The 13332-nt window shown below is 39.7% G+C and overlaps 1 protein-coding gene across 1 annotated transcript in view; it reads right to left on the bottom strand.

Annotated features, from left to right (window-relative positions):
- LOC145409863 (cell division cycle and apoptosis regulator protein 1-like) overlaps positions 1 to 1566 on the bottom strand; it is a 129146-nt gene extending 127580 nt beyond the window's left edge. Inside the window, exon 1 of the mRNA XM_080280145.1 lies at positions 1491 to 1566. Coding sequence (XP_080136271.1) covers positions 1491 to 1542 — 52 coding nt within the window. The 5' untranslated portion in view covers positions 1543 to 1566. The remainder of the gene's footprint in view (positions 1 to 1490) is intronic.
- Between the last annotated feature and the right edge of the window lie 11766 nt (positions 1567 to 13332).

The raw sequence follows: 13332 nt of genomic DNA, 5'->3' as shown, positions 1-13332 counted from the left end.
AAGTTTTTAGAGTTCAAACATACTCGTAATTAATGATCTTTATCCACCACATCCCTACCATTACCCCAGTCAGTAGCAGTGCTTTCTCTTACTGTTACCCCCAACATCTCCATGTCATCCAGTTCACCTTTGCACCTTTCCCTCACACCAACAGGTATTATTACATAATGGATGAGCTGCAGGACTAACATTAGGGTCAACTTCCAAGTACAAATCTTTCTCCATACATTTAAGTCCTTCAAAAATATCAGGATACTTAGCAAACACTGCTTCTGACTTAGATATTAAACCTTCAGACGTAGCTATGTGCATATATTTGATAAATGCCAACAACATACAGGTGGTCTTACTCAGCAGAGGCAAGCATCTGGCTACAACATAAAAGGTCAACATGATACTTCTTTGAATCATGCACTCAGAATAACTGACATTTTCCTAGAGGTTTCATTTTACCTCCAGTAAAGGTTACTAACGCTGTCCTGGTAAAAGACAACACTGGCTTACATCTCAAACCTTTATACATATACTTTAACTTTACACTAACTTCATCACCAATATTTTGTCCCTCTACTGTCACTGTCAATACAGTACATGTACTTGGTCATCATCTGTGCGCTGGTTACACGAGCTGATGCTGAACACAGACTTCACACAATTGTTGGTCACAGTATGTAGGCTTCCAACTCTTGTTTTCTTGAAAATCTTCCAATTCTGATGACGACTCTGCTTCCAACTCCGTCACCCAGACCACCATGCTTGATATTCTTGTCCCTTGCAGAATGGCTTGAACCTAAGGTCTCATAAACATTCTGGAAATGCCCCAGTTTCCCACACTTCTGGCAACTCCTGCTGTTTGTTGGACATTTGTTTCTTCCAAACACAAGGCAAAAACAACACACCTTACATATTCAGACAACTTCTATACTTTGCTTTGTCCTGAGATCTTCCCTTTTCTTTGATTTAACAGCACTGACCAAAGCTGCACTGACAACACCACTTAACTCTTTCACCTGTTCTTCACTGGTTTCATGTGTCCTGCACAACTGCACCACTTCATTTACACCACTACATTATCTCCAGGACTTGGCAAACGTCCTCTTAAGTGTTCATTGCTGATTCCACAAATTATACAGTACATTCATCCTTCAGTATATCATAATTACAGTCATTGCTCTTTTCCTCCAGTCTGATATGAAATTATTGAATGATTCATGACAGTGCTACATTCTGGTACTGAATTATACACACCTTTCGTAGGTAACATACCTCTTGGGTTCAAAATGAGCTGTGAACTGGTCAATTACAGTCAATATTTTGTCCTGTCATCCTTCTATGGGCAAAATACTGAATACTGTACCTGTACATCTAACAATTCCCTTCTAGCAGAGGTAATCATTACCTAATCCATCCTTTCATTCCTCTTAGTACTGTACTGAATAAGTAAATGTCAAACTCTTGATAAAAGTTCCTCCATGCTTCGGCAACATTACCTGATACAATCAGAGGCCCTGGCAGGCGGGACGAGTCAGTGGAGAAGGCCATGACGCTGGTGACGCCGTTGGGTCCGTTGGCAGGAACCCGGAAGCTAGCGTCACCTGCAGCACCATACACTGTATTACTGGATTCTGCTCTGGACAGTGTCACTAAGCAGCTTGGAGGAGTTCTTTGAGCAATTGGAATTCAGAAACACCTGACAGCATATGAAATTTCTTCTACATTAAGGTCCAGAAGGGAGTTGAAAAGAAAGGCATCCTCCATGTGGCTATATTTGTAATTTTAGGACATTCCAACAATGCTTCACCTGGTAGCAGCCTATTCAAATAAACACTGAGGTCTTATAAAAGCAAACACCTTCCATACAGGATTATTTGTTGAAGGCTAATAAAAGAAGACATCCTATATTAACCAACCAAATACTACTACTACTCCTATTACTCCTACTACTTCCACTACCACTACTCTTTCAACAGCTTTTTTTCTGCTGTATATGTGTGTTAATGAGGTGAAACTGCAAGACAGCTCCCATGCAAAGAATTTTCAGTTTTATTTCAATACACAGATATCACTGTGACAGATTTAAAAAGTTGCGGAAATGCGTAATTTTGAAGATATCAACTACTGCATACAACTCATTCAGATTTACATGCAAACTGAGGCAAGTGAACACCACCATGTCGGGCTTTTATGATGATTCAGTTCCAAAGTCAATTTGTCACAAATCATTCATCCCTATTAACCTAACCCAACCTGACTAAACCTAACACAACCTGACCTAATCTACTAGCACAATCTGACCTAACCTACTAGCACAACCTGACCTAACCTACTAGCACAACCTGACCTAACCTAGCACAACCTGACCAAACCTAACACAACCTGACCAAACCTAACACAACCTGACCAAACCTAACACAACCTGACCTAACCTACTAACACAACCTGCCCTAACCTAACACAACCAGACCTAACCTAATTCAATGGCATTCTTTATGGAGACACAGGATCATATTATTTTCAAGTTTTCTTTCTTTTTTTCTTTACCTTAGCTCTTCATGGGATTCTTGGAGTATTTTCTGAGTGTGTTCTCAGGTTTAGATGTTTCTTTTCAGCTACCAACAGATGCCATCTTATAATGCAATTTGTGAACAAAATTAACCTTATCAGTGCACATTTATCCAAGCCTAACCTAAATTTTCATAACTTACTGTATTAATCTGGCAACCTGGTAAAAGGTGGCGACCATCATCCACTCACTTGATGTAGTGCTGCCTACTGCTTCCTTCACCTTCATCAATCTTTTTCTGTGTCTGCCCTTCTATTTCACTATTTCTCCCATCTTTCCTGTCACTTTTTATTACTCATCTTTCCTTTTCAGGTGGCTTCACACTGAGTGACAAGCCTATTGGTTTCCTGTATGCCAGGAAACCATTTACAATGCTGGGTGGTAACCATATAACCAACCCAAACATGTTCCCTACATGTCAACAAGTGGGTTGGCAGAGAGCTAGTACCCCTCCCTGTAAAACAACTAACTGCAAGACAAACGGCCATCCCTTATGGAATTATGGCGTCTGGCTATGGACAGAGATTCATGGATTTTAAGCTAACCTAATCAAATTTATCCTAACCTAACCAAACCTATCCCTTACGTTATCATATTTTCCTTGTTTATTGATGGACCCTCTTCAACCTGAAAATAATTATTGTACATCTTTTCAAAGTCAATGAATCAATTCAAAAGTAAGTAAATATATTTCATATATATATATATATATATATATTGCCTCTGTGGTACAGTGGTAAAGTGTGCGTTTTCGTACACTGAAGAACGAGGGTTCGCACCCAGCCAGAGTAGTAAAATTTGGGAACGTTCTTCAGGCCACGTACTGCATTGGCGAACACAAGGGGTGCTGTGGTTGAACCAGTGTCGCTTACTGTAAAGTATGCTTACACCCAGTCAACTTGCATGGGCCGATTACACTTGGTTCACAGACTACACACACATCCAAAGCCACTACAACACTGCAATACACTTACAAGCACTTCTCACCCTACATACAACCTCTACCAGACAGCCTAAGCCACTTGGTAGAGATACAGCCTAAGCCACTTGGTAGAGATACATTGGCTGTATCCTCTCCACTTCGGTCGGGATAGGCCGGTCCTGCAGTGGACACTCAAACGGCTGATGAGATGAGATTATATATATATATATATATATATATATATATATATATATACAGTAATCCCGCATTATACGAAGCCTCTTTTTACGATATTTCGCTTATACAATGTCAAAATTTTAGTACCCTACACCCACTATACAATGGGAACGATTTGCTACAATGATGGATCATCTGCGGTTCAGTGAACAGCAAATGTGCAAATGCAACACAATCATCCTCACACTGTCGGCGCTGGACCACACACACTTGTCCTCCAGTCCAGCCTCATTAGCTATCCCTCCCCAGCCAGCCAGTTCTGACAGTGATGAGTGAGGGCTATGACCGTGAGGCCGAGTCGGGACAATTCACCGTCAAGTCAATTTGCCATCAGGACGATTCACCGTCAAGTCAATTTGCCATCAGGACGATTCACCGTCGTTTATTTACATATCAGTTTATTTAGCAAGTACACTAGTTTTTGAATTATGTAGGTTATAAAAGTCTATCTATCTATCTATTGCCAGACGCCTCAATCCCGTTTGGGGTGGCCACAAACAAATCGCCTCCAAGTCGCCCTGTCCCCCGCCATTTCACTCCCCTGCTCCCAGCTCACACCCCCCTCTCTCATATACCTCTCCACCCCATCCCTCCATCTCATCCTCGGCCTCCCCCTCCCTCTTTCCCCCTCCACCTCACTCACATACACTCTCTTCGTCAGTTTTTCACCCTCCATCCTCTCCACATGGCCAAACCACCTCAGTGTGTTCCTCATAACGCTTCGTATCACATCCACATCAACACCACAACGCTCCTTTATATCCTCATTCGTCAGCCTGTCTCTCCATGTGACTCCACAGGCTCCTCTTAAATAACTCATTTCCACTGCTCTCACTCTTGACTTGTGTCCTTCCAACAACGTCCAAGCTTCGCTTCCATACGTTAGAGTTGGTATCACAATACTGTCATGTAGTAACTTTTTCACTTCCATGCTCACTTCCCTGTTTCCTCCAAACCTCCATCCTTACTCATCACACTACCCAAGTACTTAAACATACTCACATTTTCCAATTCCTCACCATCCAACCTCGCTGTACATTCACTGACTTCACCTCTCTCAAAGACCATCACTTTACTCTTCCCTACATTCACCTTTAGATTCCGTTTCTTACACACTCTCTCAAACTCATCCACCAAGCCTTGCAGCTCCCCTTCGTCTTCACTCAACAACACAGTATCATCTGCAAACAACAGTACAGGGAGTTTCCAAACACTATCCTCTCTCACCAGGGCCACTCCAACATCCACTATAAAAGTGATGGTGGTTTATTGTTTATATAGTAAATGTAAAATATGAGATCAAATCATGGGTATTAAATGAAAAAATAACAATATATTGAAACGTGAATCAGCTGATTTACGATCGTTCCATCATCTTAGCATAAGGCTACATACGAGACATTGGCATTTATATAAATGCCTAATGACCTTAAGTGAACGATCGACATACTTTGGAATTATATGAATAATCTTCATATTACGTCTATATAAACGTTTCAGGACAATTCGCCACCACAACAATAACAAGACAATTCACCATTGAGACTTTTCGTCGTCAGGATGATTCCCCGTCGTTTATTTTCATATCAGTTTATTTAGCAAGTACACTAGTTTTTTAATACTTTACTTGTACCTCTTCAGAGTCGTTTTAAAATATACCCAGGATGTTGTAGTACCAATGGAAATTAATGAAAACAGCTGTGGGTGATGCTAGAACATAATTCAAAGTCAACAACAGCAAGGTAGAAACAAGTTAAATTTTTTTTCATTCATTCATTGCCAGACGCCATGTATCCCAAATGGGGTGGCCAAGGGCTTAGAGTTAATTGTTTTACAGGGAGGGGCATTAATCCTCCACCAACCCCACTTGACACGTAGGGACAACGTTATGCCAACAGCATCTGGTGTTCCCAGGCGGTCACCCATCCAAGTACTAACCAGACCCAACGTTGCTTAATATTGTCTAAAAATGCAACTTACAAATGATATCCAAAGCCAGCGCTACTGAGTGAAAATAAATGATATCCAAAGCCAGCGCTACTGAATGAAAATAGACTATGATAGATCCCCCTGAAAATTAGTTATTAAAGCATCAGTTAATCAGTAATAAGTATATTTATAGAATGATGGGGAATTGTCCTGACGGGGAATCGTCCATATTATGACAGCGAATTGTTGACTTCATGGCAAATTGTTTAGGAACCATATAAACAAACCTGCTTGCTTCAGTACAGGTAAGAACTACTGTATACTGTAGTTTTCATGTTTTTTTCTCTTTATTCACTATTAATGTGTTACTGTAAATGTTTAAACATAAGGATATTTCATGTATGTGAGTGCTAAGGTGTGTGTATGTGTGAGTTTAGGCAGGTCTGGGAACGTATCCCCATTGACTCCATGTTATAATGGGATTGCTATACGATGGGGTTTTCAGGAACAGAACCCCATCGTAAAATGAGGGATTACTGTATATATATATAATATATATATATATAATATATATATATATATATATATATATATATATATATATATATATATCTATATATATATTTTTAAGGTGGTGCCACGTCTCCTCAGAGCCAGCAATTCAACCTAACTTGTTTAACAGGCACCATCTGGGGACAAATGAGTTCCAGGTGCAAGTCAACCCACTGCCTTCAGTAGGATGCCACTGCCAACATCAACAAACCTAACATGGTTATCTGTGCAGAAACAGGGCCTCATAAATGAATTACACGTATACAGTTATGAAACAACACCCGTCATAAAATTTTCATCCTTTGTTAACGGGAACCCTCTTGCAGTCTGTCCAGTTATCATGTATGTTAGCAGATGTGTGTTTTCAAAAATGAAATATCCTCATCTAACAGCTTTTTTTATGTGACGGGGGTAATTCAATGAAACAGTTTTTTTTTTTTTTTTTTTTTTTTTTAATAACAGAACGGAGGAAGGAAAAACAAATGGAGAAAAAAAAATAATCCATACACCAGATTACTGGTGTCCTCTGTTCATAAAATATCTGTAACAGTTAGATTTGAAGAGTTGTAGGTTGAAATTTGGAGGAAAACAACTCTGGGGAAGCGAGTTCCAGAGAGATGCAGTTCGGGGAATGAAAGAATTCTGATAGGCAGAAGTTCTGCAATATGGTTGAGTGACATTCCAGTCATGAGCGCTACCAGATGCCCGTGTAGCACGAGGGAAGGCATGGAGAGGTGGCACCATGGACGCAACTTCGTCTGAGCATTTGCCAAAAAAATATCTGTAAAATAATGCAAGGGAGGCAACATTCCTTCTTACTTGCAGGGGAGGTAGTTTATATGTAATGGCAGGGTTGTTAATGATTCTAACAGCTTTATTCTGAATTTTGTCTAGTTGCCTTAATGCAACCTCTCCACAACCATTCCACAAGGGTGAGCAATATTCAAGCTGAGAGCGCACATGACTCTTATAAATTATAGCTAACTGCTCATCGGCGAAGAAGTTACGGACTCTGTACAATAATCCAAGTTTCTTTGAGGCGGTTTTAGCAAGTGATCTGACATGAGAGGTCCAGCTGAGGGCACTGTTAAGTGAGACACCAAGAATTTCAATACTTTTGGAGATGGGAATATTAGTAGCACTGAAGGTAATGTACGAGTCTGGCAATATCTGTCTATTGGTAAACTGTATATATTTAGTTTTACTAGCATTAAAAGAGACAAGGTTGTTTTGTCCCCATTCACTGATTGTAGATAGATCTTCATTTATGGAGATGGCTGTATTGAGTTGAGAGGTAGAGATATTAGACTTTGTAAATGGATGTCTGAGTGTGAATGAACTATGTAGTGTTGAGTCATCTGCATATGAGTGAATGGGATTGTGAGTGACAGATAAGAGATCATTAATATGAACCAGAAATAGGGTTGGCGCCAGAACTGATCCCTGCGGCACGCCGGCGTTAATTGAGTGGAAATTCGAATATACATCATCTACTTTTACTCTTATTTTCCTGTCACTAAGATAAGAAGAAATCAAAGGAACAAAAGACGTTAGTCCATAGCAAGGGAGTTTGGACAGCAGGGAACGGTGCCATACTCTGTCGAAAGCTTTAGAGATATCAAGAGCTACTGCATGAGTTTCTCCAAAAAGATCTATTGATTGATGGATGGTATGAGTTACGAGATTGAGTATGTCAATGGTGGATCTTTCGTGGCGAAAACCGTATTGTCTATCATTAATTAAGTTGTTGGATTCAAGATGTTTAACAATATGCTTATTAATTAAAGTTTCAAATACCTTACCAAGAGAAGATGTGATAGCTATTGGTCTGTAATTGGAGGGGTCAGACGAACTTCCTTTCTTCGGAACTGGGTGGATATTGGCTTCTTTCCATGAATTTGGGAATAAAGAAGTACGTATGCATAGTCTGAATAATTTAGCTAGGACAGAGGCAAGTTCAGGGGAACACTTTTTCAAAACAATTGGCGGAATTCCATCTGGACCTGGAGCTTTGTTGGTAGGTAAATTGTCTAGGATGGATTTTACAAATCTTGTCTGTATTTTAAGTGGGGCAATTTCGGGAGAATCAAGTTCCAGTACTGAGACATTCTGGCTGGTATCATCTATGGTAGAGTTTCTTGCAAAGGTACTAGCAAAGATATCTGCTTTCCCACGTGGGTCATTTGTAATATTGCCATCTGAAGATTTTAGTGGGGGAATGGAAGATGACTTGTTAAAGTTATTATTGAAAGAATTAAGAGTTGACCAGAATATTCTATTGTCATTAGGGTTGTTAAGTAGTTTTGATGCTTGCTTTTGAAGAAAGTTTGATTTAGATAGATTTAATACAGCTTTTGCATGATTTCTAGCAATTTTAAATTGGGAGAGTGATTCAGGTGTTTTTGATTTTAAGTAAGAGTTATATGCTAATGACTTTTGGGCTGTTGCTCTGGCACAATTGCCATCAAACCATTTTGGAGAGTTTGATCTTTTAGTGAATTGTTGACTTGGTATGAATAAATCCATACCAGCTAGTATTAAGTCACAAATGTGGGACTGGGTAGAATTGGGATCACTAGAGAAGAAAGACTGCCATGGAACATCAGCAAGATAATTTCTAAATCCATCCCAGTCTGCCCTGTCAAAGTGCCATCGGGTCACCCTGACAGGTTCGGAATGGGGAGGTGTAGGAGGGTTAACTAATGAGGCTTTGATGAGATTGTGGTCAGAGGATCCAAGTGGTGACAGTACCTCTATCCTGTATTGATCTGGATTATTTGTCAAGAATAAATCCAAGAGATGGGCATTATGGTCAGGGTTATCAGGTATTCTGGTTGGTTGCTTTACCAACTGGGTGAGATTAAACGATTCCGCAAATAGCTCGCATTCTAGACCAGCATCGTCAGTCCGGGCAGAATGCAATAGCCATTCAACATTGTGTATGTTAAAATCACCCAAAATGGTAATTTCATTGCCAAGGGCAAGGTCAAGGTTACTCAACTGAGTGGATATGGAATCAAATACACTGGGTTCCGAAGAAGCATTGGGGGAACGATAAACTACACAGATATATTTGGTAATGTTTTGGCAATTTAATTTATATAATGAGTAATCAAAACTGGATGAAGTGAAGTTTAAAATAGTATCAACTGCATATTGGGATTTGATATAACAACAGGTGCCGCCCTTGTTTCGAAAGTTTGTAAGGAGATGGTAACCGGGAAAACAAAATGGAGATATATCGGTAGAGGGTGAGATTTGTGGTTCTGTGAGGAAAAGGGCCAAAGGGGATATGGACTGAAGGAAAAAATGAACTGAGTTTAAATTCGTTTGCCAGATAATGTGGTTAACTGCCCTAACGGACTTTACAAAACAACTATGATTGAAGTTAGTGTGAGTTTACCACAGCATTACGTGCTTTAACTCCCTGACTCCCTGTGTGACATTCTCATATGGTTGGGAAGCTTCCTAACACCTCTTTCTTACTGATTTATTTCTGATGCTCTTATGTTAATGTATTCTTGTGTGTTATTCATGCAATCTATATCCATACTGAAAAGACATAAGACTCAAACTAGAGGATATTAATGAGTAGTTTGGAAAATAAATCACTAAAGAAGAGGCATTAGGGCAGCTTCTTATATGACGAGAATACTGGCTTTTGTCACTAAGAGAAGCAAGCCTAATGTTAAGGGATAATCATGAATACAGAAGACATTATATCGCCACAACAACAACAATTTACAACCTAACCAAAACACCTCATCCCCTTCACGATACATCTTTTGCAGGATGGGGTGAGGTTAGTTTATGAGAGAGAGAGAGAGAGAATCAGAATATACTACCGTCAAATGTATAATCTAGTGTGTTGCGAGAGAGAGAGAGAGAGAGAGAGAATCATAATATACAACTCTCATATGTATAATCTAGTGTGTTGCTGGGGAGAGAGAGAGAGAGAGAGAGAGAGAGAGAGAATCATGATATACAACTCTCATATGTATAATCTAGTGTGCTGCTGGAGAGAGAGAGAGAGAGAGAGAGAGAGAGAGAGAGACTCATAATATACTACTGTCAAATGTATAATCCAGTGTGTTGCACTATTTCATTATTAAAATCTGACCAAAAATGCTGTAGGTTCCTTCACATCAAGAAAAATACACTAGATATTCTTACACTGACAACTACTACTATTACAGAGCGACAATTTAGCCCTGAATAGGTAAATGTTCTTTATTCTCTGCCCTCTTATGGCTTCTTGTTAACATTACTTAATTTATTGGATGCTACGGCCTATGTATCCCTATATTACCAGCTACAATACTTCTAGGGGATACTTTTGCTTTGAATAATACTGGACATCGCTTTTTATATTATACATTCTTCCAATATACTTCCAGTTATGGCCTGTTGTTCACATGTATTATACCTCTAATTTAAAGCGCTATGCATCCATATATTGCCACCTACTATACTTCTAGGGGATAATTTTGCTTTGGATCACCGTGCTATGTCCTTAAAATATATGACTATCCTTAAATTACATCGACTCAAAGTTATGGTTTCTTGTTGACATGGAAAAATGCATCTCCATAAAAACACCCTTTATCACTATGTACCCCTATGTTATCAGCTTCTACTACTCTAGAGGCTACTCAAGTCTTGAATAACGATAAGTATATGGTTCTTACCCGTGTAATAACTATAAAATTCTTCAGTGATAACGAAGGAAGCCTAGAAGTATGGGCAATATGGCGACTGTATTGACGAAGATCCAGTGCTGCCAGAGCCCTACCACCGCCGTAATATACTGTTTCCCTTTGGTAATTAGACACAAAATAATTTGTCAATATATTTATTAAAAAAAAAATAATAATAAGATACTATACATATTCTTCTACACAATGGCGTCCCTAAAAAAAAAAAAAAAAAAGACAAGTGTTGCCAGCTCCCGTCAAGACAATGCTGCCACACACCATACTGTAGAAATAAACCACACCACCATGCCAAATGCATTACAGTATTACTTTGTTCTGAGCTCTACATACTGCACTCTGTACTTTACATGGTGTGCACAATAACCTATATTTTGTATACTGAACTCTATGAACTGTAATCTACATATGCTGACAAATTTTTCAGTTTCTGTAACCCATTCCAGATCCAGTAGAATGGACAAAACTAGACAGAACTACTGCATGCATTTCAAAAGTTAATAAAGGGTGGAGCCTATTGGTGAGAACCTGAGCTCGCGACTATAAGCCAATAGGCGGAGGGCGGTGCGCTACCTTGCACCAATATCCCACCATCAGGAACTTCTGGATTTACACTGTAGCCTACTCTACATGTAGCAGCTGCTCTCTCCTGTACACTATAAACTATACTTCATGAACTGCACTCTGTGATCTGACAAAAAAAAAAAAAAATGCTCTCCTAAACTTAGTCCTGGTGACTAGAAGAATGTACTGTAAAAAGTTCCCAGCGACATTGTTTTTGCTGTCCCATCTTCCCTCATACAATGTTATATAACCGATTTACAACACAGCTGGTTAATTTCATTTCTAGTAGTCCATCATTGTCCTTTTCCGCCATGTTAGGACTGTAGGAGCCCGAAGTTAGGCTACTCAGTCCAGATATTTAGGGCAAGGATGACCAGTTGCTCATCTCTAAGTGGCATTATGTGAGCAATAAACCCCAACCATCACATGGATGTTGTTGTTGTTCAACCCCAGTCCATCTAATCAAGCAGACCCATCAACCACAGGCAAGCAACTGCCTGTGTGTGGTTGCCCCATAGGTTGCCTACCCCATTAATATTGCGTCCGAGGCTGTCACTTTTGCTCCTCTGTAGTCATACTAACCTCCCTTGTCTTCGTCCCTATCCTTTGAAAGAGGGATGGAAGACTACAGGAAAAGGGTAGCTTCAGCTTGCAGTCTACCATGTTCACATTCAGATGACCCCAAGAGCCACAACAACAATTATTCTTTCTCTTCTCGAACACAACTCGACCATACTCCACCACTTGTACAGCCAGATATAAAAGTTTTCCTAATATCATACCTTTCCTAATTGCCACTTTCCATTGCTGACTCATATTCCCCGGCTGGGAGAAGCTTGGTTATGTTTCTGTGCCCACAGATGGTTTTCTTTAACATACATCAGGACAGAACGTGACGGACATGCCTGAAGCATTATGCAGCCACGGTGGAATACTAAATGGGCTTTTGCCACTGAATATTATTGTTCTGGCTCCAGGCCAAAGTTACCCTTCACCTGCAGACCACCATCCTCCTTTTCGGGGATAGGAAGGGAGCTGAGGTATGTTTGTATAACCATGCATTGGAGCCGCCTGGTTATATCTGTGCCATCACAAACATATCCTTCTGTACCACCTTAGGATGGTTAAAAATAAATATATTATTGAGAATCAGTTTTACTGTATAAATGATATTCCTTATTACAACACTGTACTGTATATGCATGCAATGTGATGAGTTACAAGGAGTTACAAGGACAAGTAGTACCTCAAAAGGCCTTATGACCTATAACAGGAAGGTACCACTAGTGACAAAGGAGTTTTCCTTCTTATCATTATTATTACAATGGAGTTTTCCATAATGGTTCCCATACTATTATTATTACATTCCTTATTACAGCTTTATTACACTGGAGTGTCCTTATTAATATTATTACAATGGAGTTTCCTTAATAAAGTTTCCCTTACTATTATTACATGTATATGGCAGTTTAGCAGTTTGTCTGAACACACTCGGTACATAAAAAACATTACAGTATAAAATAATAACGCCCAGTCCCATTTTACCCTTCCTTCCAGGGTGTAGAGGCCTGAGTCTTGGCTATTGCAGTCTAGTGCTTAAGGGTAGATGACCAGCCTACTCCCCCTGGTGGAATTAGGATTAGAAAAACCTCCAATTACTTGTTAAGGGTCAAACCTATCCAAGACATCACTCTGGTTAGGATGTCCTAACCTCTGCCTCACCAAACACATCATACAAATAACAGCTGGATATACTGTACAAGGTGGTCCACACATTTCACCCTTTCTTGTGCAGTGCAGGGACGGCTCAGTCTGCTGGTGTGAGATGTAATTATTATTTTACTCTTGCTGAC

Source organism: Coenobita brevimanus, chromosome 83, assembly GCF_032717465.1.
Source record: "Coenobita brevimanus isolate Jiangsu-jjx chromosome 83, ASM3271746v2, whole genome shotgun sequence".
Lineage (NCBI taxonomy): Eukaryota > Metazoa > Arthropoda > Malacostraca > Decapoda > Coenobitidae > Coenobita > Coenobita brevimanus.
Note: the sequence above shows the minus strand (reverse complement) of the source record. Positions and strands in the feature narration are given on the sequence as shown.